At 49.2% G+C, this 23104-nt stretch overlaps 1 protein-coding gene across 2 annotated transcripts in view; it reads right to left on the bottom strand.

Annotated features, from left to right (window-relative positions):
- The window catches only part of ARHGEF6 (Rac/Cdc42 guanine nucleotide exchange factor 6), a 30580-nt gene extending 7733 nt beyond the window's left edge, over positions 1-22847 (bottom strand). For both annotated transcript variants that reach the window (XM_052672820.1, XM_052672821.1), the window contains exons 1-16: positions 22652-22847; positions 21584-21667; positions 15952-16036; positions 11610-11737; positions 11013-11214; positions 8807-8877; positions 7776-7870; positions 6685-6780; positions 5977-6099; positions 5087-5225; positions 4065-4124; positions 2164-2310; positions 1474-1560; positions 663-741; positions 377-510; positions 171-296 (exon numbers count right to left, since the gene is read on the bottom strand). In XM_052672820.1, coding sequence (XP_052528780.1) covers positions 171-296; positions 377-510; positions 663-741; positions 1474-1560; positions 2164-2310; positions 4065-4124; positions 5087-5225; positions 5977-6099; positions 6685-6780; positions 7776-7870; positions 8807-8877; positions 11013-11214; positions 11610-11737; positions 15952-16036; positions 21584-21667; positions 22652-22816 — 1821 coding nt within the window. In that variant the 5' untranslated portion in view covers positions 22817-22847. The remainder of the gene's footprint in view (positions 1-170; positions 297-376; positions 511-662; positions 742-1473; positions 1561-2163; positions 2311-4064; positions 4125-5086; positions 5226-5976; positions 6100-6684; positions 6781-7775; positions 7871-8806; positions 8878-11012; positions 11215-11609; positions 11738-15951; positions 16037-21583; positions 21668-22651) is intronic.
- Between the last annotated feature and the right edge of the window lie 257 nt (positions 22848-23104).

Below are 23104 nucleotides of genomic sequence, written 5' to 3'. Positions count from 1 at the left end.
CTTCACTTGCAGCTCAAAGCCAGCTGCAGCAACCAGCATGCATCACTCATTTGTACAGCATTTTATCTCAGTATCCCTGTTGTCTAAAGGAGCAGCAAAGCTTCTCTGGGGTAAGATGCCTGAATACAAGTGCTATGGAATCATGGTGCTCACCATGCACACAGCATTACCTCTTTGTAACTCAGCGCTGCCGACGGTCGGAGGGGAGGAGCGGGACGGAGGCAGCTCAAGCTCCAGGGTTTGAGGATTTTGGGGGGCTCCAGGGGACCACGGATTTGTCCAGTGGAGCCAAATGTCTGAGAAAATGAATGAGAAAAAGCTCAGCCAGCATTGAGGAACAGTGGGCAGCAGGCAGGCTGGGAGAAGGCTTGCTTACCGAATGAGCGCTCCAGGACTGCGTTTTGGACACGGTGTTGCACGTCCCTTTGGTCAGCCTCTGCAAGTGCTCAAGCCACTCATGCAAGTCCTGGCTGGTGCTGCAGGACACGGTGATGCGCTCCATCATGTTCCCTGCAGCAGTGGGTCAAACAATTGGCTTTAGCTGGGTTAGCACAGGGAGATGCCCAGAACTTGGACAGCATGCAGTACAAGAGCAAAGAGGAGAAGAAGGACTGGCACTGATGGCAGCTGCAGAGGCAGCCAGACAGAGGCCACACACTGACCTGCGATTTCAAACATGTGCTCATTCCCTTCAGCATCTTCCAGCTTTGTCAGTGTCATTCCTGTTAAAGGCAGCCTTCCCTAAGAGAAATAAGCAGGAATCAGTGTCTGCGACTGCCTCCTGTGTGGGCATTGTTCTGCTCCTTTCTGCTGATTCCTTTCTTTGGGAATTGCCATTAGAAACTAATTTGTGAAGAGGTGCCTCTGATGTATGGATCTAGATTTCCCTGCACAAGTAGGTTAAACCACTGAGCAGAGGCTCCCATGACAGCTGAGTCATCCCCAGCTCACCTGCCACTCTTTCTACTCACCCTTTTTACACAGAAGCCAGGACTACCAACTTCCCCTGGTCCTTCTGAACACCCTCCCTGAGCTTTTGCTTTGCGTGATGCGCTGCCCGTTCACCTCCCTCCCACTGCTGGGTGACATCTCAAAACTCAGCCAAATCCTTCCCAAACCTTCAACGTCTGCCTCATCACCTTCACATATGACTGTGAGATATCGTCCACTGACAGACAGTTTGTATAGGGAAAAACCCCACAGTGAGCTCAGGACACCCAACACACACTAAATGCTTGAGAACAGCATGCAGGACAGGCACGGTGTGGTTTTGTGTTCTCATTTCGCAGCACTCACACTTCCCAAATGCTGTCTAACCTGCTGGCAGCACAGAGGTGCTCACAGTGTGTTCTGGCACACGTGGCCCTGCTTCCCAGCCTATTTACATCACAACAGAGATCTGAATTTGATGAAGAGATATCTGATATCCTTTCCACACCTGATGCCTTGCAGCTTCAAATCAAGCGTGCCTACCTGATAGATGAACCCGCTCATCCGCGGGCTTGCAGACAGCATGAGCAAAACATTGGAAAACAACAAGAAATATCGCTCTTCTTTCTCCTGCCAGGACAAGAATGGAGGTTAGGCCAGTCTGAAGCACTTCCCTGCAGCAAACCAAACCTGCTTGCAGTCTGAGAAGGACCAACCCCAAACCACTCATTTTAGCTTTTTTTTTTTATTGCATCTTATTTCTGCATTGGCTTTTCTGAGCAAACATTTCCATCCGCATCCTGCTGATTTTGAAGATATTACAGATTTCCCCTCTCCATCAGAAGACCAAGACCTCATGTCCACAGCACTTCACATCCCAAACAGAACTCAGGGACTGGACTCTGCAGGGCTTTGTATAACAGGTCACAGGGAAGCAACCAAGTTGATGCTAACAGGCAGCATCCCACCGAGAAGACAACAAACACACAGTATTAACGGGTCTAACACTATTGGTGGGTGCCTGCTGAAAGCACAGGTGTGACAGTTGGGCAGTGGGTTTTGCCTGTTGCAAAATGCATGCAGGACGTGGCAACAGGTGACATTAATACATGCCATAAAGGCACCCTCATCTCTCACTGCTCAGAGTAAGTCATGGGGGAAAAAGAGGGAAAGTCATGCACCGTGTTAATAGAGCACCAGGGCACGATGTGTTCATGCAGGAGATGCACTCACCTCGCTGCTCCCGCTCTGCACCATGACCTGGGACATGTAAATGATGTTTCCCATTGTTTTTATGTCCTCTCCTTCCCAGCGCTGGATGGATTCGGAAAGGATCTGCAGCTCAAGTTGTTTCCTCTTCCTCAGCTCCTGGCACTGTGACTGCAAATCACCATGGAGCACTCTGTTAGCAAAAGAGCCAGAACAACCCCAAACCATCCCAACAAAGATGGTTTCACCCATCAGCCATGCTGGGCTCAGCACTCAGAGGATCGCACTGCACCAAAGGGCTACCAGTTCTACTGCTTTACCACAAAAGGAACCCAGAATGATGACAAAAACCCAGCAAAGGTCAATACTATCACTCATGAAAAATAGTTGCCATCTTGTAGAAGCACTGCTGCTTCAGCTCTACTTCACAAATCTTGTCAAAAATTACACCACGCTGATTTATGGTGTAATGAATACGTTAAAATGTCAAACAAATTGCAAATTGCACTGAGCAAATTTTCTTTCCAAACCAGCCCTACCTCTGAGAGTACAGGGTCACATTTTCCAAACCAAGTGAGCCACACAGCTAAATGTTTCTCATTTTGCTAGTGCTCAGAGAGGTTCATCCCATTTTGCTGAAGCAGCAAAAAGAGTTATCCCTGCATTGGTGCACAGCCCCCAGAAATCGGATGTGCAGATATTCTCTTATCAGAATCTGCATCAAGAATTTGGCAAAGCATTTCAGCAGCGCAGTGGAGCAGCACAAAAGGGAACTTTAGGAGCTGCACAAGGCTGCTGCGATGCTTACAGATGCTCACAAATTCATACAAAGTGCACAGCAGTTCCTCACAGACTAAGCAGAGGCAGCACACAGCAGGGCTCTGCAGTCCCTGCTTTCAGCTCTCTGACCCCAGACACTGTGGGACCACGAGAAGCATCCCTGCCCATCAAACCTCAAACCCAGACCGAACCCCTCTAGTCCTGCCATTATTACATTGCATTGCTCAGTGCACAATTCAAGTAAAACCATCTATCACTTATGGGCATTTGTCACTTATGGGCATTCCTAAAGATCTATGACACGTTACTATTTCACAGAATCATTCCCCTTCTAGAATAAATGGAACGGGAGTTGAGTTTCTAAGTAAATGTAACATGATCACCCTTTCCTGTTTTCTATGAACTTTCTCCTCCCCATCTTTTATCTGCACTGCTAAGCAATGAAACCTGCATCTGCCATGCTAAGGAAGGAAGTTGGACCACATCTGGAGTGGTTATAGTGAAAGGTATTTAGTGACTACAAAGAAAGAGAGACGATAGCTTTTATAACAACTGAAAAAAGCTTTGCTAGATGAAACCTTTGTGCATGTGGATGGCTTTCACTCCTCTTTTTCGTTTCATTGTACCAAGACTTTGAGGGGAGTAGGTAGCACAGAACACAGAAACAGCACTGGTACGTGCCTGTGACTCATCATTTTGCTGCCATTTGTCCATTCCTCACTGATGGCCACAACACCAGGAGCCACATACACATACATGCGTCTCGGCCAGGGATGCCCATGGGGCACATCTCAACCAACAGCATCAGGTGGCACATGATGAAGGTGCAAAGCAAAAGGAGATGAAAGGGCCCCAGCACTGCCCACACACAGCTCTGCAGCAGCACTCAGAGCTGGAGATCTCTGCTGCTGTGAGCCAGCACACAACTGCTGAAAGATGCGACCAAAGGGGCACACGATGCTTGCAACCTGAAATTAAGAATCTTTATCAACCATCTTTTCCATCCCAAAAGACCTTTTTTTGTTGTTTTCTTTTCTCTCTCTCTCTTTTTTTTTTTAAATGAGGAGACAAATGTCAGGCTTGACTCATTCTTCATGAAATGCACCCGTGAAATGGAGTGCTCTATTTTAAGAATTGCCACCTACCACAAGAGACTTGAAGGATGTGATGGCTTTCAGGACGTCTTCATGATCTGCATGCGCCTCCTAGTGAAGGGAGAGAAAAATCCCTGAGCCACGAGCAGCCACAGCCCTGCACCATATGTGCCCCATGGCCCCAGCAAACCCAGAGGCAGCCCAAATCCCCCCAGGCACCCCCACAGACTAACTTAATGAACATAAGGCAGACAGAGTAAGAGGAGAGAAAATCGATTCAAACACGTAGGGTGGGTTTCTGGTCTCACATTTATAAAGGAAACTTCTATTTGCATTCCACTGCACCATCAAGCATGTGATTTCTCCCATGCAAGGGAATTCCCATCAGGGGTGCAATTCAAGCCCTGGGTTTAAGACACATCTTGGGCCAGAGAGGGGGAAGCAGGATGCTGCCTCTTATCTCTGGCTGCTGCTGCATGCTAGTATGCTCCAGCATCCTGGGCATTCAGGGCCCTACATCGTAAGGTCTTCACCATCTAGATCTCAAGCCAAGCAAATCATAAGTTAACCAGGGTGTGATGGAGCCCCTCTGAGCCCAGGACAAGAGCTGCCCTGAACAGACCTGTCCCACCTCCAGCTGTGCAGAAGAGTACAGGGAACACTGTGGTACACATCCACGCTGCATACATCCACACTTCTCCCAGGGCATCACAACTTAAATCCTACTGACTCATGCAATAAAACCTCCACTCCCACAGCTTAGAAGCTAGGAGAAATAAATGACGTCTGTGTCCCCGAATCCACTGTAGACCCCACAGCACCCTGCCATGAGCACACAGCTCCCTGCCAGGCTCAGCTCTTCCCTGGCAGCTACGTGGGGGACCTTTCCCACCATAGTGCAGTCAGATGTGGATTTGAACAATCATGGCTAAAAGTCTGCTGAGGAATTATCTGCTAATTAACACTGGAAGAGGAAAAAGCCAAACCATTTTAAAGCAGCCTATTGGGTCTGCTTTCCTCTTGCCCTGGCACCCAGGGGCACAGCCTGCCTGGTGGTCATGCATCCCACCTACCTCCATGTGCCTCTCCAGTTCCTGCAGAAGCGTCACGTATTTGTCCAGCCTCAGGAAGGGTTTGCTGAGGCTCGTGGTTAAGATGAGAATGCCTGGGTTGGCCGCACCCTGGCTCTCCATGAACTTCTCCAGCTCATCACTATAAATAGAAGCAACAACAAGAAGCAGGGCTGTGTTTTGCTGCCTCGCACGCTCTCCCAATGGCTCCCAGAGCCAGTGCTCTGCTCTCAGCTCTGCTTTCTTAAAGGCAGTCCACCCTGCCCTGCAAGGATACCCTGCAATGAAGTGGGGATGCTGCATGGGGGTGTGGGTGCTTGTGCACAGGGCTTTGCCATGCTGAACTACATTGGATTTCAGCAGGTAACTAACTATATTGTGAGCTTCCATTATAGAAAGGGAAGAACCACACAGTATGACCAGGGTCTTGGTTGTGACACTGCTGCAGGGAGGACAGCTGAGCCACATCAGGGATGACACAGCTGCAGCCTTTCAGCTCATGCTCTTTAGCAGAGCCTTACACACTCTCAGATGTCTGCTCAAGAGAAGGAAGGTGTTGTTACTGCAGAGCAGCCAGCCAGCTAAACACCAGCTCAGTCATTAAAGTGGGCAACTTGGGGTGATTTAATGAATATCCTCCCTTTGCAACAATGTGCCTAAAGTATTGTAGCACAGGGGAACATCTTCCCATCTAGGTGAGCACTGCAGCCATGGGTCTGAAGTAGCACCCAGATCCTTTAGACTATAACAAGCACAAGAGATGCTATGCAAGGCCTGAGAGAGGCAAATGGAAAGCCCAGACCCCTAGCAGTTTTCCCAGCAGTAGGATCCCATGCTGTCTCCTCACCCTGTTGGCAACACCTGGGGCAAAAGCCATGTCCTCCATCACCCACCTGTGCTGCGTGAGGACATTGACAGCAGAAGGGTGGTTCGCACAGTACGTCAGGTACAGGGAGCGGAACTGGGCCATCAGGTTCATAAAGCAGCCTCCCACACGCTGCTGGTTCTCAGGGAGCCTAAGAACACCAACACGCCGTTATTGAGCTTCTTCATCTGCACCCTGCAGCTACGACACGCTCACCTATCTGCCCAGGAGCCACCTGCTGTGTGGGGAGGCTGTTGGTCACTGCACAGCCGGAGCACCCAAACCTCTCAGGAGGAGGAGGAGGAGGAGGAAGGTACTCAGGTGGGACTGAGGTTCTGTGATACCACTGAGCACCAGAGCTCAGGACACAGGGTGACCCAGCAGATGAGACGCTGCAGCCCACTGCAGCTGGCTCCCAGAGGAAAGCACCACCTCTGAGCATTTGCTCTTTGCTCACCGGCAGCCCCCATCTTCATCCCTTCCAGATCTCATATGCTGCACGTGCCTGCAAGTTTGGGCTGGTGATGCTTTCACATCAAGTATTCAGCAGACACCTTAACAGTAGAAACGTCAACTTTTTTTCTTCTTCCTACCAAAGCACTACCTGCTGCCTTTCTTCAATCCTGCTATTTTCTATATTTAACAAGTGAGGAGGAGTGTCCATGAACGGGTCTTTCTATTATTTTTAGCTGCAATTTAATAGCTTAACAACCCCAGTGCAGTGGCATAAGCTTACTTTGCAACATCTTCCAAGGCTTGGTTCAGGGTTTGCTGAAATGCACTGATTTCCTCCACGTTTCCCAGCAATGACGCGATGTCCACAGCACTGAGCCTAGAAGAGTCAAATCACCAATCAGCACTAAAGCAGAGCTCTCTGCATAGCCCCATGGTGTCTGCAAGCAGCCCTTCCAAAAAGGACCAAGGATTTGTTTCCCAAGACAATCACAGGGAAACACAAAATCCATGATCCGTGAGCTACAGACCACAGACTCCTAGAGAAGATGTCTGCTGCCAAGGATTACCTTAATTGGATTTTAATCACCTAATCACGTTAATCTTCTCACGTGTTTAGCTGTCTAATAGACACAGACAGATGGGATTTCTTCCAGGGGTGGGGAGGAAGGTGTGTGCGCAGACACAAAGACAGCTTTGTCTTCATGGGCTCACACTGTGGGTCCCCTACATGGGGAGGGTCAGAGCAGCCCTACAAGCAGGGATTGCTTTGCTCCTTAAGGTGGGAATTTTCCTCGCCATAAGCAGCACGTCTGCTTCTGTCACCCTGCTTCTGTCTCTCTCACTTCAGCCACTCACTGCCTGCAGTTTGGGTAGGCTGAGAGCACGGGGAATTTCCACAGCTGGAGACATCCCAACATGAAGATTTGGGAAAGGAAGGCAAGATGTGGAAGGAGTTTAAGCAGAATGCTTCTTGCTCAGCAGCAGCTCAGGCTCAGCGAGAGGCAACCCCAATCAGAGGAACACAATGAGGAGATGACTGGGGCTGAGAAGTCACAAGACAAATGACAAGGGAAGAAGCCATGCAAGGCACAGCGCCAGGAAGCATGCACACAGCAGCTTGCAGATGGATGGGAGCAGCCAGCCCTCGACCAGACAGAAATGCCCATCTCTAACAGCTGAGCACCTGCATGACCACTGGGGAATGGGAAAGAGCAGAAATTTGTACCAATGTTTTTGTCTTTTCTAGTTCAAAGAGGTGTGAGGTTTTACTAGAAGGGCAGTAACAATCCCTAAACATTCAAAAGCAGGAAAGTAATGAATTGTGGTTGATTTTACAGAGTTCTATCCGTCTCAGATGCCCTTATATCTTACTTATCATAAGACTGGAGGGGTCTTAAGTAAGTTCCCAGAAGTGATTGTAGTTCCTTCGCATAATCTCGTTCTGTTTCCAGAATATTTTGCAACACCTAGGGTGAGAGACAGAGCACTGAGTAGATCTTGGTACTCGGGACCAGTCAAAGGAACACAGGACATCAGCTTCAAAGTGTGGAAAACCACAGAAGTGTATTTTATGCCCATAAATACATCTAAATTTGTTAACGCAGAACTCAGAATGCTCAGAAAAGCCCTGGGGACCCAACTAATGGATTGTGCATTGCAAACTGGGGGAGGCCTGGACAGCAGGTGTTAAGGGTGGCTCCTTCTTCTCTGGCAAGGCATGAAGACAATGTGAATTCAGATCTGAGTTTAAGATTTGTCGTTCAAGAGGCTCATGTCTAACCCTGCATGCAGAACTGGCTGCCAAGGTATGCAAACCAATGGTGTGTGTGTGCACCCTGGGACCACCGCCTGCAAGGACACAATAGTGGCCAAAATACGGACAGTCCAGACCAGGGCACAGCTCAATGGCCACTGCAAGGACGAGATCAGCCTTATCCTGATGCTCCACCTCAGCAGCCGCATGCAGCACACCTTGTTCATACAACCGAGTTGGAAGGGACACTTAAAAGCCATTTGCTCCAACTCCCTGCACTGAACAGGGATGCCCACAGCTCCATCAGACGCTCAAAGCCCTGTCCAGCCTGACCTTGGGTGTCTGCAGGGATGGGACACCACCACCTCTCTGGTCAACGAGGTCTGACACTGCTCTAAAAGCTGCCACCTCCACTCTGATATCTCAGCTGCCCACTTGAAGTCTCACTTTGTGACATTTTGCAACTTCCATTTGTGGTTTATCGTCTCGACAGCCCCGAATGAAGGAAATGGCAACAGCTGCATTTAAATACAGAGTCTCTTCCTCAATTGTTACAAATTGCTTCAGTGATTTCTAAGGGAAGGAGCCAGTTCAGAAGATTAATAATATGCTAGTTATTAAAATGTATGATCAGCACTTTAAAACTCACCACAGGGTAATAATTCTTTGTCAGCTGAGTGCTTTCAAGTCCTTTTAATGCTTTGGGAGAGAGTGGTTTATCTGTACAGAGAAAAAAAATATATCAATAAATGATAGAGCACAGCTCGCTCCAGCAGGAAAAGTCACTGCTGCATCATGTCCAGCAAATATGACATCACCCATGTAACACACAGTGATCTGTTTGCTTCATAAAAACAGGGAGCAAAGGGACGGACCCTGCAACTCACAGGGCATTTGAAGCCACCAGCAATCAGTGAGCTGAACCCTGCAGTACAAGAGCTGTGAATGAAGGGAGATTTGAAGAAACAAAGCTCACACAAACCTGGCAGTCAGTTCTTGTCTTGTATTTCTTGTGCATCTGCCAAATGGCTGTGGATGCCACGCACGCATGCACACACACTCACCTCCACACAGATCCCTGCTCTGGTGCTCCTCCCCCAGAAAAGCACATTCCCTACAGCAGACCCACTACTGCAGGCTGCATTTGATCCCCAGAGATGCTGTCCCTGTGCTGAGTCCCTCAGAGGGCCTTTCTCCCCATACACACTTGGGAAAGCAATTACATTCACACCGATAGCAGGAGAGAAGCTGGAACCGATAAATTTAGCTGCTGGGAAACGGCAGCATGACATACTGTCTAATTATTGCCCTTGTAGAATTTCCTGTCACTTCCAGCCAGGAGCTCTGTCCCTGCTTATCTCCACCCAAAGGGCATGCTCAGGACACAGCAGAGTGCAATGCAGACACTGCTGAAAAAACAGCAACTCTATTTCGAGTGACGCGTCTCGCACTTTGGAGGCGAGGACAGCAGCTCCCCAGCTCACAGCAAGGGCTGCCCTTGGCACCAGGGGTTAGCTGGGGCTCCCTGCACCACTGCAGTGTGAGCCTGGAGAGAGCATCCTCAGCTTTGTGCCTGCACCCTGTGAGGATCCCACTGCCACCTGAGATGGGAGGGCAGGGAGGGAAAGGCTTTGTCCAGCTTCGTGGAGAATTTGTCCTTTGCCTCCATGAGAAGCTGCTATTTCTCCCTCCCAACCTTCCCCATGGGACTGAGTACTGCTCTCCTTTTATAAAACGCTGCTCTTCTCCACTCACGGACTTAATTAGTGATTCCTGGCTTGTGCCAGATGAGCCCTCAGTCTGCTGCAACGTCCTGCTCCAGCTCAGACATCATCTCCCAGAGGGAAATAGCGGGAGATGAGATATCCTAACAAAGATTGTTTCATTTAGAATGAAATAAAAACTGACCTATTTCTGAACACTCACTCATTAGTTTTGTTCTACCTTCCTTTGCTTTTTTTTTCTTTTTTCGCTTGCAAGAGTGGGAGCAACAATACCTAATGGAGGCTGTGCATTTTACAGCCACTCTTCATACCACTCCTGATGCCTCACAACAGGTCTGCATCTCTGGGAAGCCCTCGAGACACAACAAGAAATTAAAGTTGAATTTTGTCAAAAAAACAAATCTGCTGTCATATAGCAGCCTCAGAAGCACAACAGGGTGAAGCTGCCCTGGCTCGCCGGGGGCATGCTGCGTGCCATCCTCACCCCACATCTGGTTAAAATCACATTGCAGAAGATGTTAAGGACACTTGAGACACAGCTCAATAAAGGCAAATGTCATCAGGCGGATCGTTCCCTCGCTGTCCCTTTCTCAATATCGCCCGTAGCTTCGCAGCAGAAGATGCATCTGGGGGGAAATGTGCTCTGTGAAATCAGCCATGGCTATGCACAAAAAGAGGGGACCGTTCCTTATGGCCATATAGTTATTGTTGCTTTCTTTGCAGAGACCGTGAGCATCAACTCCGCTCCTGCCAAAAATGGCAAGCTCGAAGGCAAATGCACTGCCTGATGGAGGTTTCTAACAAAAAGCCAATTCTGTGCTTCGACACTGGAGTGACCTGAGAGCTTCCGTAACAAGAGGCAAGCAGACCCACACAGCACCTCCAGCCCTGTCCTGCAGCCGTGTGCTGCCAGCAGAGCAACAGAAGGACGCAGGAAAGAGGGCGAAGCAGCTCTCAAGTGATGTGAGAGACAGGGCTTTCCCCTCCTCACGCTATTCATACTTCCATTAGCACTGCTGCCTTAAGCACACTGACATCCTTAATAAATAGCAGCAATTTCCCAAAGGCATAAGGATCTACGCTGCATTATACTGCTGTCATTCAATCAGCCCTTGAAAGCAATGTGCTTACCGGTGGATTTGATTTCTCTGACGTAGTTGCTTGGGAACCAGCCTGTTTTTCCATTCAAGGTCCCTTCCCACCAGCCTCCTTCTTCAACCCGGGTGACATAAATAATGTCTCCTTTGTTAACGGAGAGTTCATCCTCATTGGTCTGCTTAAAATTGAACCTGGCCTTTACCACCAGCTGATGGCTGCCATTCTCGGTCATCTCCTAATGAAAGAAACATGGAAAAACATCAGTGGATAGTCCAAAAAAGCAGAATCCACCAGGACGAGCCATTGTTCTTTGTTGTTACAGCTGTTTTTTTCAGTATTGCACTCCACACCAGCAGAAACATCTTGCTCTTGTGTAAGCACTCCACCAGAGGATCACAAGGTCCCTCCCAAGAATTAATTCAGTCTCACAGTGCAATAGGAAATAGATAAGCATCAGCCTCCTCATTTCCCAAAGAGAAGCCTGCTGTGGGTGCAGAAGACTCTCAGCACCCGGAGCAGCAAAGCCATGATGGAGATCAGGACACACCGTGCTCAAGCTTAGAGGTACCACCCCCATCCCTCTGCCCCCACAGCCATCACACCCTCAATAGGATATTAAATGAAAGATACCACAGCCTTGGACTGCCTCCTTAGGACCTTTGCTGACTGTGAGGCTGTGCTGTTGGAGTCGGTGTGGGCACCTCCAGCTGCAGAGCTAAGAGCCGATGGATGCGAACATGGCCCTTCGGACGGCTGGTCTGGCAAAGCAAAAACAATGGCTGAGTTTCACCCAACTGACCCCAAATCCTCCACATGGCTGCAAAGCAAAGAGTGAAGCCCACAGAGGAAACAAGGGCAGGGACAGCAGCTGGAGGAGCATCAGTACCTAAAGGGGATGGTTTTTCTGGGCTGGGTTAACTCTTCCGTGATGGAAGAAGATGAGCTGCAGTCCAAAGACACTCCCAATAGGATGAGAAGAAATGGCCTTAGGTTGCTTCAGGGGAGGCTCAGGTTGGATATTTCTTCTCAGACAGAGTGGTGAGGCACTGGCACAGCTGCCCAGGGAGTGGTGGGTCACCATGCCTGGAGGTGTTCCACAGCCGTGGGGATGTGGCACTGAAGGATGTGGTGATGGGCATGGTGGGGTGGGCTGGGGTAGGACTGGATGATCTTAAAAGTCTTCTCCAACCTTAACAATTCTATGATTCTACATATTGCCAAGGCCACTCATCCAAATGCAATCTTCCTTTTGAAATTCCTCTTAAATCAGCTGAAAATAGACTAATGCTTAGCCCAGTGCTTCTGGGATCCAAGTAAGCACTGCTGAAGGTGTTTCAAAGGTTGGCTCACAAGCGAGTGCCCTCAGGTCACCTCTGCAGCTGCAGCGTGGGCTTCCCCGCAGAGTGGGGAGGAATGTGAGCAGCTGTTCAGCACAATTGGTCTCTATTCAGACAAGTCCTTCTGGGTTCATTATACAGCTGAGAGATTGCTGCTGGTGGAGCACTGCCAGGAGCCACGTGAGAAAGGGATTCGGACTCCTCCGAGGAAGGACAGGAGCATCACCCCCAGCACAAGGAAAGAACCAACCCATCCTACAGTTCTCAGAGCTGCTTCCTTCAGAGCTCAGTGCTCTGCAAACTGGTCTCTGGGCTTGACCCTGACAACGCATGCCAGATATTGGAAATCATGATGCTGCTCTGACACAGATCTATGTTTCACAATCAGCAATTTGCTTTTATATTGATACCAAGGGTGACCACGAGACTTTTTACCCTCTGGCAAGTTTCTTGGCATCCTGATTAGTGGCCTCAATGCAAAGAGCAGCATCAGCCCTAATCCTGCTCAGATGCTGCACGGAGGTGAAAACAGGGCTCTGCAGGCACTATAATTTCCAGCAGTCCTCTATCACTGCACCTCGTACCACAGTGTAGGAAAACAATCAGATCGCCTCTTCTCTATGTGCCACCCTGCAGAAATGAAGCAACAGGAGATGCTGTCATTGCAGGGAACAGCATGGAGCACTTTGAGGTATCCCTTGTTGCTTTTGTTCAGATTTAAGAATGTATTCCAGAGAAGGTATTTTCCATCTAGCAGCATAGAGCTAGAGTGCCCATGGGCCATGAAAGAGCAGAGAAGAACAGAATGCTGCCTGCAGGCATCGCTGTGCTGGGGATATGGGTCCGCTGGATCACATTTGAAGCTCCTCCTTGAAATGGTTGCAGCAGGAGAAGGTGATCAAGCCACTGAGAGTGCCGGAATCACAACACACAAAATTAAGGCTGTTGTGCTCCTGTTATCCTCCAATCTGAATGTCAACATGGAAAAATCATTCCAAAGGGGAAGTTTGGTAGGAGTTACAGGAACTCAGCCGGGCTTTCGTTCTCCCAAGAGGATTTTTGTTTGAATAGAAAAGATACCTCCTTAGATGGACCTGGAGCAACACAACCTGCAAGCTCTTTGCAGAGGGAACTGCTTTCAGCTTTGTCTTTCTACAGTGCCTTGCACAATAGCTCCAGGTCCACGATTATGACTTCCAGGCGCCGACAGACAACATGCACTGGTCTGTCCAGTCCCTGCTCCAGCAATGGACAACATTCACATCAAATCAAACATGCCATCAGTGAGTCAGTGTGTTCTCTCTTGCCCTATTCATTACACAACGCCTGATGACCATGCTGTGAATTCCCAGCTCTCCAGACTGCTGCAGCAACACCAGAACCTCTTGGTATGAAAAACCCGCTTTGCAAACACAGGATTTGTCACTGCTGAAGCACCCCAATATTTGAGCAAGAGTGGTTCCAGCTGCTTCCAGACCAGGAGGAGTGGCTTGGCCGCCACTTTGAGATGTTCTTCCCTTCATTCCTTCCAAAAAGAGAGGGCGTAGACCACGAGTCCAGGCTTCTCTGCTTATTCAAGCCATCAGCCACAGTCTCACGGAAATGACTCGGTTACTGTAGATTCTATGCTTCTTTCTCCCTGCCCCTCCCTATCTTCCAAAGCTTTTATAAATATCTGCAGCAACCTAGAAACAAATGTAAAACTGACTTTGACAGTTTGGCAGGGAAGTGTATCATTTATATTGCATCATGACAGCATCCTATTTTATGCCTGGTCCAGCATGGAACACTGCTGCCATATGCTGCTTCAACTATGGTTAAAATAGCTGGGTTTTCTGCTCACATTCCTACACTATTTTAGGCAGGAGTGCCTTGCCTGCTCCATCACAGCTGCTTTTCCTCCCCTACCCTCTCTTTCAGACAAAAGCATCAAGCTCTGTGTGGCTGTTACTTGACAGACAGCTTCTGAACCCTGAGTTCACACACCACACATGATTCCTGCAGTTATTTGCTCCGTGAGGTCATAAGGATTTGGGCTTCAAGGGGATGGATGCTCAGAAGCACGTTCTTGTGCTGCTTCCCCAGCTGTCTCTCGCACGGTGCAGATGCCTTGCAGAAGAGACTGTAGGTGCAGACCTGCTGAGGATGTACCAGTCTGGTCCTGCTGCCCCGGAGCCCCAGTAGTCAGACAAACCCATCCAGTGGTGGTTTGTAGGACACAGGCTCCTGTTTCTCAGGAATGTGGCCAAGCCACCAAAAAGCAAACTTTTCAGACATGTATTTATTTTACCCTGTACTTTTCCCAAGGGTGCTCTCTGCCTGAGCAGCTAATTATATCACAGGCATTGCGCTTTTTAACATTTAAATAGAGAAAGCATATGCTCCAACAGATGTTTGCTATGAAACCAAGAGGATCCCAGCTCCCCCAGAGCCCCTTGGGGAACACGTGATAGAAACTATTCCATGGCAAAGCCGTGTCCTGAGCTTCACCCAGTGATTGCAAAACCCCATTCGGGGCTGCTAATTAGGGGACTGCTGCGACAACAGGAGTCAGAAAGGAGCAAAGCTGTGCTCCCTCTGCTCCAGCCAAAAAGTTGGTAAAGAAGGCAATGGAGAAACCTTCCTGTGAAAGGAAAATGCTGCTCTGGGTTTTGAATTTTTCTACTCTTAATCACCTAATACGTGCCATCCAGCAGGGAAATCGAGCTCTCACGCTGCTGCTGTTGGTTTTGGTGGTGTGCAGGACTCCTTGTGCTTGTATGTGTGTGTTTGTAGGTAGATTGCTCCAAAAGTAATGCCTCTTATTTAGTTCCATGGAAATGACAACAGATACGGAGTGCACAATAACACTGATAGATGAAATTTTCAGCTACAAAACATCCCACCAACATCCACCTCTGAGGTCATGGGCCAACATAAGAGACGAAGCACTACTTTCGGAGCAGCCCTCATACGATGAGGGCTGAGGCAGATGCTATTCCCAGCTTAGTGCAGTCCCTCAGCCCCTGACCATTGGGACAGTACAGCTCAGCTGAACACCGGGGATGGAAAAAGGAGGAGGAGACTCGCTTCGCTTTGCTCCAGCAGCAGCTCTGCACTGAGAGAGACAGGAGAAGTCGTCAGCAGCAACTGTCAGCGCTTGGCTCCCCATTGTGGGATCCACAAAGCACGGAGAGGAACATCGATACAATCGAGTGAGCATCTGGCAGTGATGTTTGTTTTGACGTTCAGTAAAGATATTCTGCAGACGGATCTGTTTTTCTGTTCAGCTCTCAAGCACGCTGTCTGAAACCTGACATTTGCATTCGGGAGGTATGCGCTCATTTACATCGAGGCTCCTTTACACTGACCTACTTTGAGGTCCCTTAATGCTATCAGAACTGAGTAGAGGTTCCTGGCTGTGAAGCGATAATCTCGCTCTGCAAAGTGCACCCAGCAGCTCTGAATGCACCACCCTTAGAGCCCGAGCTGGTGGCAAAGTGAAGCACTGACCCACCAGCATCAGGCACAGTTCTCCAAGCCTCCACAATCAGCACTAACTGTGAGCTATCAAAAAAATAACCCCTCCTCTCCCCCTCCCAGCAGACATATAGACAGCACTTGAAAAGACAACAGAAAACATGATTTTTCCTTACCTTCAGTAGCTTTATTTACAGCTGTCAACGTACTCAGGACCTTGGAGAACTGTTCTCCGCTGTACAAATCGTGCGGCTCAAACAGCTGCGAGAGGAGAACGTGGTCAGTTCAGCACAAAACATCTCCCTCTCGCCTCCAAGCCTCCCACGTCGTTGTGATGAGCAATCAGCTGTGTGCCTGCAGGGGTAGGGCTCTATGTTTCCCACGGGGCGGTGCATTGCTGGGGTTGGGGGCATGCATTGGCACCCGGGGACCGACCTGGGCTGCTGCAGAGAGCGGATCCTCTGGGATAGCTGCAAAGGTTTCCGCTGCCTTGAAGGCAGGAGAGATTATGCTGCTATTTTTGTTGTCTAAAGCGAAAGAGATTGAGGCTGTACATATATGTACACGCACACATATACACACATTTTTCCCAGCAGAAGAAACAAGCAGAGAATTTTCTGCTCTTGCAACACGGTAGATATAATGCTATGGCAATAGAGCGTAGGTAAGGTGTTTACAGTTTTTTAATGGGAAGCCAGAAAAGATCACGTGCAAAACTCTGAAGGATTTTGTGCTGCTCAGGCTCGATGGCAATACAGAAACAACAAATTAGCAACGGCTGTTAGTGAGAAACTGAACCTTAGAAATCACTGCATCACAAAGAATTGCAGCTCCCAAAGCACTACCGTCCCCTCCAGCACGTGAGAACTGCCCTCCATTCAGACAAACCATACCAAGCTTCTTCATAACAAAGCAGAGCTCAGTGACACAGAGGACCACCATGTGCCAACCCCAAGCCCACACTGTCCCACAGATAGAGACCTCAGATCTGCAAATCCTACAGATACAAAAGGTGATTCTCAAGCTCTCTTGCCAAACACAATGTACAAATACTTCCAAAGCACTGCAGAGTATACTGTTTAACAAGTACAAGAGTATTAAGTGTCTTTAGGGCAGCACTGCCTTTAGAAGGGCCCTTCTCTGCACTCCTGGCCCATCAATGTGTTCTGAGGGGACAGGATTGGCCTTTCTGAGCCCAGAATGGGGATGCTCACCGCGTGGCTTTCCCTTTCCATCCGCGCAGCAGCTCAGTCCAATCCAAGCAGCACAAAGGCTGCTCTTTATGGAGAGTATTTTTAAAAACTGACTCAGTCACTTGATACCGAGAGGCTTTGACCGAGAGCAATTCAATCCACGGTCCGGGAAATGCACAGACTCTCCAATCTCAACAGAAGCAGCGCAGCTCCCATTGCACCCCAGCACCCAGGAACGTGTCCACGATGGGGCTACTCCGAGCTCACCCCACCTTCACACCCTGTACCAGCACCATCTGAGCATCACCCACAGCCCCAGTAGCAACACCAGAGCCTCTGTGGCACAGCAGATGGTAACACTGACCCCGCTGGCAGCTGCTGGAGGATGCAGAATCCCAGCAGTGCCGTCACCTCCTGCCAAGTGGGAGCGCAAAGCTGGCGGTGAGGCTGCGGCGTCTGCGTGCATCTCTCTGGTGTGTCATTTGCTCAGTCGTGCCTTTTTGCTTCCACTTCGGTAAATCCAGAAAAACGAGTCCTGCCCTGAATGAACGGCTGCTTTTTTTTTTTTTTTTTTTTAAAAGGACCAAAGTGGGAAAATGCATCCTCGACCTTTTTATGCATAAAATAATGCTGCGAGCTCGGAGCAGTCACACTGATAAAGTCCCAAGGATGGTGGCAAAAGACATGTAAAGACATGTAAAACAAAATCCTGGCATGAAAGCAAGCCAACAACTTTTGGGACTTTTCTTCATGGAGAATTTGTCTGGAACGGCCTGCGTGGAAAACTCCTCTGGATGAGCTGCTGCAATGTGAAAGTGCTCTGCAGTGCGTTCCAGAATAAACTCCTCATACAGAGAAGTCCTCGCTTAGAGCTAAAAATCACTTTTTCCAGTGCAATCCATCCCTAATTCCCTAATTCTTAACGATAAGACAAGCTGGGACAGAGAGGAAAAGCCCTTCTGCTCCGAGCTCGCGGTACGAGCAACCCTCGTACATCCGCGGTTGCCATTTGCCGCTCTCGGTTACAAAGAGCTTTTCCTGCTCCACGATCCCGGACCGCGGCTCCCCGCGGTGAAAAGCAGCGCAGAACGAGCACCGCGCCGCCGCGAGGAGTGAGGGGAGCGCAGCGTCCGGCGGAGCCCAGCGGTGGGCATTCCGCTGCCGGAGGAGCCTCTCTGCTTCTCCAAACCAAACCAAACCCAGAAGCCGACAGCAGCCTGCGTCCCATCCCGGGAGGCGCGGAGAAGTTTAGGGGAGCCGGGCTGCGCGTCAGCCCTTATCCGCACGAACTGATCCCACGCTCGCACGCAACCGACGCTGGGCTGGAGCCGATCCGCTACGGCCGAGACCCCCGGGACCCGGCAGCCCCGCAACCTGGGTGATGCAAAGCGCGGCGGTACCCGTGGGAACGGGCCAGGCGGCGGGGACAGCAATGCTTGAGAGCGGCTGGGGACAAGAGTGGGAGAGGTGATGCCGATAAACCGAGCCGGTGACAGACCGGGGTGGGGGGTGAAGTGAGCAGGGGGTCACGCGTGGGGAGCCCCGAAATCACGCGCGGGGCAACGCGGTACTCACGGCGGCGGACGGGCGGGCGAGCAGCCCCGGGACATGGCGGCAGCGGTGCTGCTGCGGGGCCGGGCCGGGCGCTGCGGCTCTGACCCGGAGCCGGATCGCGGAGCGGGGAATGGGGAGGAAGGGGAAGGGGAAGTGACAGGCGGCGCCGCCGCCCCGCTCCGCCCCGCTGCCGGCTGCGGGAAGGAGATGGAGGGGAGAGGGGAGCGGGAGGTGGGGAAGGGAAGGGAGGAAAGGACGGGAATGAGGAGGGAGGGGAAGGGGAAAGAGGAAAGAAAATCGAGAAGGAAAAGGAAATTGGGAAACTGGGACAGGACAGAAGAAAGGGAAAAGGAGAAAGGAAAGGGGAAAGGAGAAAGGAAAGAAAATTGGGAAAGGAAAGGCACTAGAAAGATGACAGGAAAAATGAAGGTAAAAGGATAGAGAAAAAAAAGGAAAATCCAAGCTGCATAAATGGTATTTACAGCATTTTTGTAAGAGCAATGCTACAGCAGAGCGCAGGGATCCGAGCAGCTTGAGGTGCTGACATGCTCAGAGCACCGTGTGCTCGGCACACCGAACGCAGCCTCTGAGCTGAGCTGTGTGTGCCTGACATCTCGCAGTGCAGGGAGGGAATGCCGCCCTGTGGGCAGGGAGGGGTAGGAAGGGAGTGAAGCCGGAGCAACGTGTGGCTTGGGGTGGGTGGGGATGGGGAGCAAGACGGTGATGGGTTTTCATCCTCACTCCCAAACTCTTGGTCCAAGTGGAATTTGGTGAAGGTTGCAAGCGCTCTGGCTGCAGAAACAGCTGCCCCCAATGGCAATGACAAGCTGTGTGCTCTGTGATCCCCCTGGACAGCCTGGTTAAAGCCAGATATTGATTTATGTTGCAGAATCCGTTCTTAGTTCACAACATACAGCCCCTTGCCAGCAGTTCTGTGGTTGTATGCAATAGAACACTGCTGCTGAATGAAGATTACTGTCCTATACTTCTCCAACAGCAAGAAATGCTCAGCTATTCAGCTGCTGTCACTGTATGCACAGTGGTATCAACAGCAAAAGCAAAGATGAATCATTCCTATTTATGCTCGCAAGATGAAGCTGGGCCACAAGCTTTCACCCCTCCTTATCTTTCCCTTTTCCCCAGGCTCCATCTGGCCCTGGGACAGATTCTCCTGCCCTCAGCCCACTGGTACTCTGGCCTTGCCTTGGCAGGACTCACTCTTGTCCTTTCCCTTCCCTTCCACTGAGTCCCCAGTGTGTGTCTCATCATTCATGTAAAACTGGAGACAGTGCTGCCCACCTTCCTGTGCCTTCCTTCCGTTCCCTAAGATTGAGTTACCAGGACAACAGGACTAGTGGGAGGACAGCACGTGTATGGAGCTCTGCAGGAGTAACCCCTCTGCACATCCCCACTGCAAACGGTCTTCCAAACAGCAGCTGGACGGAGGTCTGTGACACAAGGGAGAACCAGCTCGGATCCAATACCAGACCATTTCTTCACACCCCAGGTACAGGAGCTCTCTGGCGCTCTAATACAGCTATTGTTTGGAAAGTTTTGGGTGCAAAATTCAAACTCAATAGGTCTGAGCTTTATCCAGCCCTTGAGGTCTTGCAGCGACCAGGATGGGCAGCCATGTCAGCTCTATCAAAACTGCTCAGAATATTTCAAAGACTGAGTGGGTAATCAATCAAAAAAAAGAAAAGAAAAAAAAAAGAAAAGAAAAAAAAAAGAAAAGAAAAAAAAACAACTTAGAAATCTTTTCCTAAATTAAACCAATGAATAAATAAAAGCAAGGAGCAGAGCAACCCCCAGAGCTGGATGCACAGTGCTGCAGATCCCTTATATCTAAAAACTGCAAAGTGACTCAATATCAACCGGCTTAAATGATGAGATGCTGATACACAGCTGCTGAGAACTGTTTCTATCTCATCTTTTAGATGTTTAAGACTTCTGTTCTCTACATATACTTTCTGATTAGTTTTTAAATAGAAAAATAATCTCTGTGAGGAGCTGAGATCACATGGTGCAGCACCAGCAGACCGGCAGGCTGATCTCTGAGCAATAGGCCCTGCGTGCCTCCATATGTATCTGCTCTCACGCCTGGCTGTTGCAAAAGGCTTTTAGAAGTGAATTATTGGGAAACAACAGGCCAGTGAAACAGCTCTGCAATGAGCAAATTGTCATGCTGGTTAGCTAAAGAGATCTAAGAAGAAAGGCTCTTTTCTTGCTTGAAGCTTCAAAGGAGGACAAAACAGTTACCATGGGCTGGACTTTGCATTGCTGTGCTGTATGAACGTTTTGCAGAGCACTCGCTGCTCCTGGCAGAAGTTCTCTTCAGGATATAGATTCATTTCCCAAGGTTATCATGTTAAATGGGACACTGACAGCTCTTAATTACAGATTTCTTGCTTACTGTTGGAATTCTACTGTGATACAAAAAATCTAGAACGCATTTTAAACCCATATGCACTTAGTAAAAAATACGTAATGGCAAAATGAGCTGAACTCATCTTGATCTGATGCATTGACCTGATCCACTCTGATCTTGCAAATACAACCTATGCTTGGCATAGAACTTGCAGGTGCAGGTTCAGGAATAGCGTCATGAACAGCCTCTGTCTTCAGATTATTTGCATGTATGGGGATTGATTTCATGTTACGTTTTCAGCAGAATCACACGCAAACAAGGGGGTGAAAAAAAGCTGCTGTATTATTTCCCCTTTATAGTAAAGCAAAGCTAAGAACTGCAAGCCCTTGTCTGCAGTAATGGAGAAAAAGAGGTGAACAGGTCCTCACCACCCAATGGTTCAGACAGAATCTATTACTGCTGCACACATTTCCACCTGGGCATTTGGATTCCTCCGAGATGTGGAGGAACCTGTCAGCTCACAGCCCATGCGCTCCATTCCCATTACATTACCCATCCTCCTATTATGCTATTAATACAGAAGATCAGGAACGACTGCTGTTTTTGTCCCTCTGGTACCTGGCTTTCATACGCTTATTAAACAAGCACGATACACCAACATGATGTAAATAATACTAATAAAAGGTGACTCACCTCCACTTTAAGAACTGCACAGCCCCTCAAGAACTCTTGAATATTACCGATGCAATCAGCTTCGTTTTTAGGCTCCAGACAATACTACAGAACAAAACGCACGGAGATGGCTGCGTTACCTCCCATACAGCCTTGTCAGAAGGCCTGCAAGAATATTGACATGTGTGCTTTGTGCCGAATTAGGGAAGCTTCTGGAGGGGGCGGTGGGGGTGGCAGGCAAGCTGTCGAACCAGGAAGAAAGAGCCACTGGAGGAAGTGATGCATGAGTCGAAATGGTCGGCATCTTGTTTTGAATGTCAACATATGACAGTGCCCCGAACGGCAGTGGGAGCTGATGACTTTTAAGAACACAGTGTCCCAAACCATCATCTACAAGCAAAAAGAGCTAGCAAGAGTGATTTCTCACAAACTAAATAAAAGGCTGCTATCTTACATTTCATTTTAACTCGACAGCTTTTCTGTGCTGCCATTTCCCATCTCTCAGACTCCTTCCCTTTTTTTCACCTGCAGTTACCTCGTACACTGTGGGACCATATGAACACACCTCAGGAAACTGATACCTACTGACACGGCTTTGCTACTAATGGATTTGCTGGATGTGTAACAGCTCAAGCTGTTGGGCATAAGGTTTATGTACTCCCAACCCAACCCTGTTCTCCGCTGCGCTTCCCAATTGGCAAAATATTTTACAGTCAAGTCTGAAAGCATACATTTACACTGCTGTAATTCATGGTATTTACGTAAATATAAACTGCAAAACTTATTCAAAACCAGGACATTTCCACCTCTGGTAGGCCCAGTATTTCCTGCCACCACATGAACATGTGTTACCTCAGCCAACTGCAGCCCTCTGTGGTTGTTTTTCTGGATGGCAAGAGAAAAAAAAATCAAGAAACTAAACCCAAGCTGCATTTTGCCCTCAGCCAGAACTAGTAACGTTTGCATTAGTCATCAGTGCATCACTAGTGCTTATACAGCTTACCAGAGAGGCATATCCCAGGCTGACCCGCAGTTTTACTGAGCAGCGCGCTGGTTTCAGGCCCGCAAAACACATCTTAGAGCAGTTACCTTTTCTGCAGACCCCGGAAGGAGCCGATGGATGAGTTTGCAGAGCACGGTTCCATCCTTCAGAGAAGTTTTCAGGAACTCCTCTGGATCATCAACTATTTTCTTAGGGGAGTTCAGAACTCCTAACGAAATGAGCCACGTTACCACTTGCTCTTCTGGATTCATCGCTGCCCCGCTGCCCCCCGCGCGGTTCCGTGCTGCAGCTCGCCCTAACCCACATCCGTGATGTCACCTTCCTGCCTCTTTTGCTGATTGCACGGCTCAAATGTGAAACTTTTTTTTTTTTTTTGCTCAGCACCAAAGCTTAGAAATCAAACTTCAGTTATTGTAAGGTAAGAAACGTCTTTTTTACAAAATGGATTCTAGTGTGCTGAGTGTGAAGGCAGATCTTCCACTCCACGACTGCAAGTTACTGGAAGTACTTCATGTGGATTCTTACAGTCCACCAGGACC

Source organism: Tympanuchus pallidicinctus, unplaced genomic scaffold, assembly GCF_026119805.1.
Source record: "Tympanuchus pallidicinctus isolate F22 unplaced genomic scaffold, pur_lepc_1.0 scaffold13, whole genome shotgun sequence".
NCBI classification, from domain to species: Eukaryota; Metazoa; Chordata; class Aves; order Galliformes; family Phasianidae; genus Tympanuchus; species Tympanuchus pallidicinctus.
The sequence above is the reverse complement of the archived record's forward strand: the minus strand, read 5'-3'. Positions and strand labels throughout refer to the sequence as shown.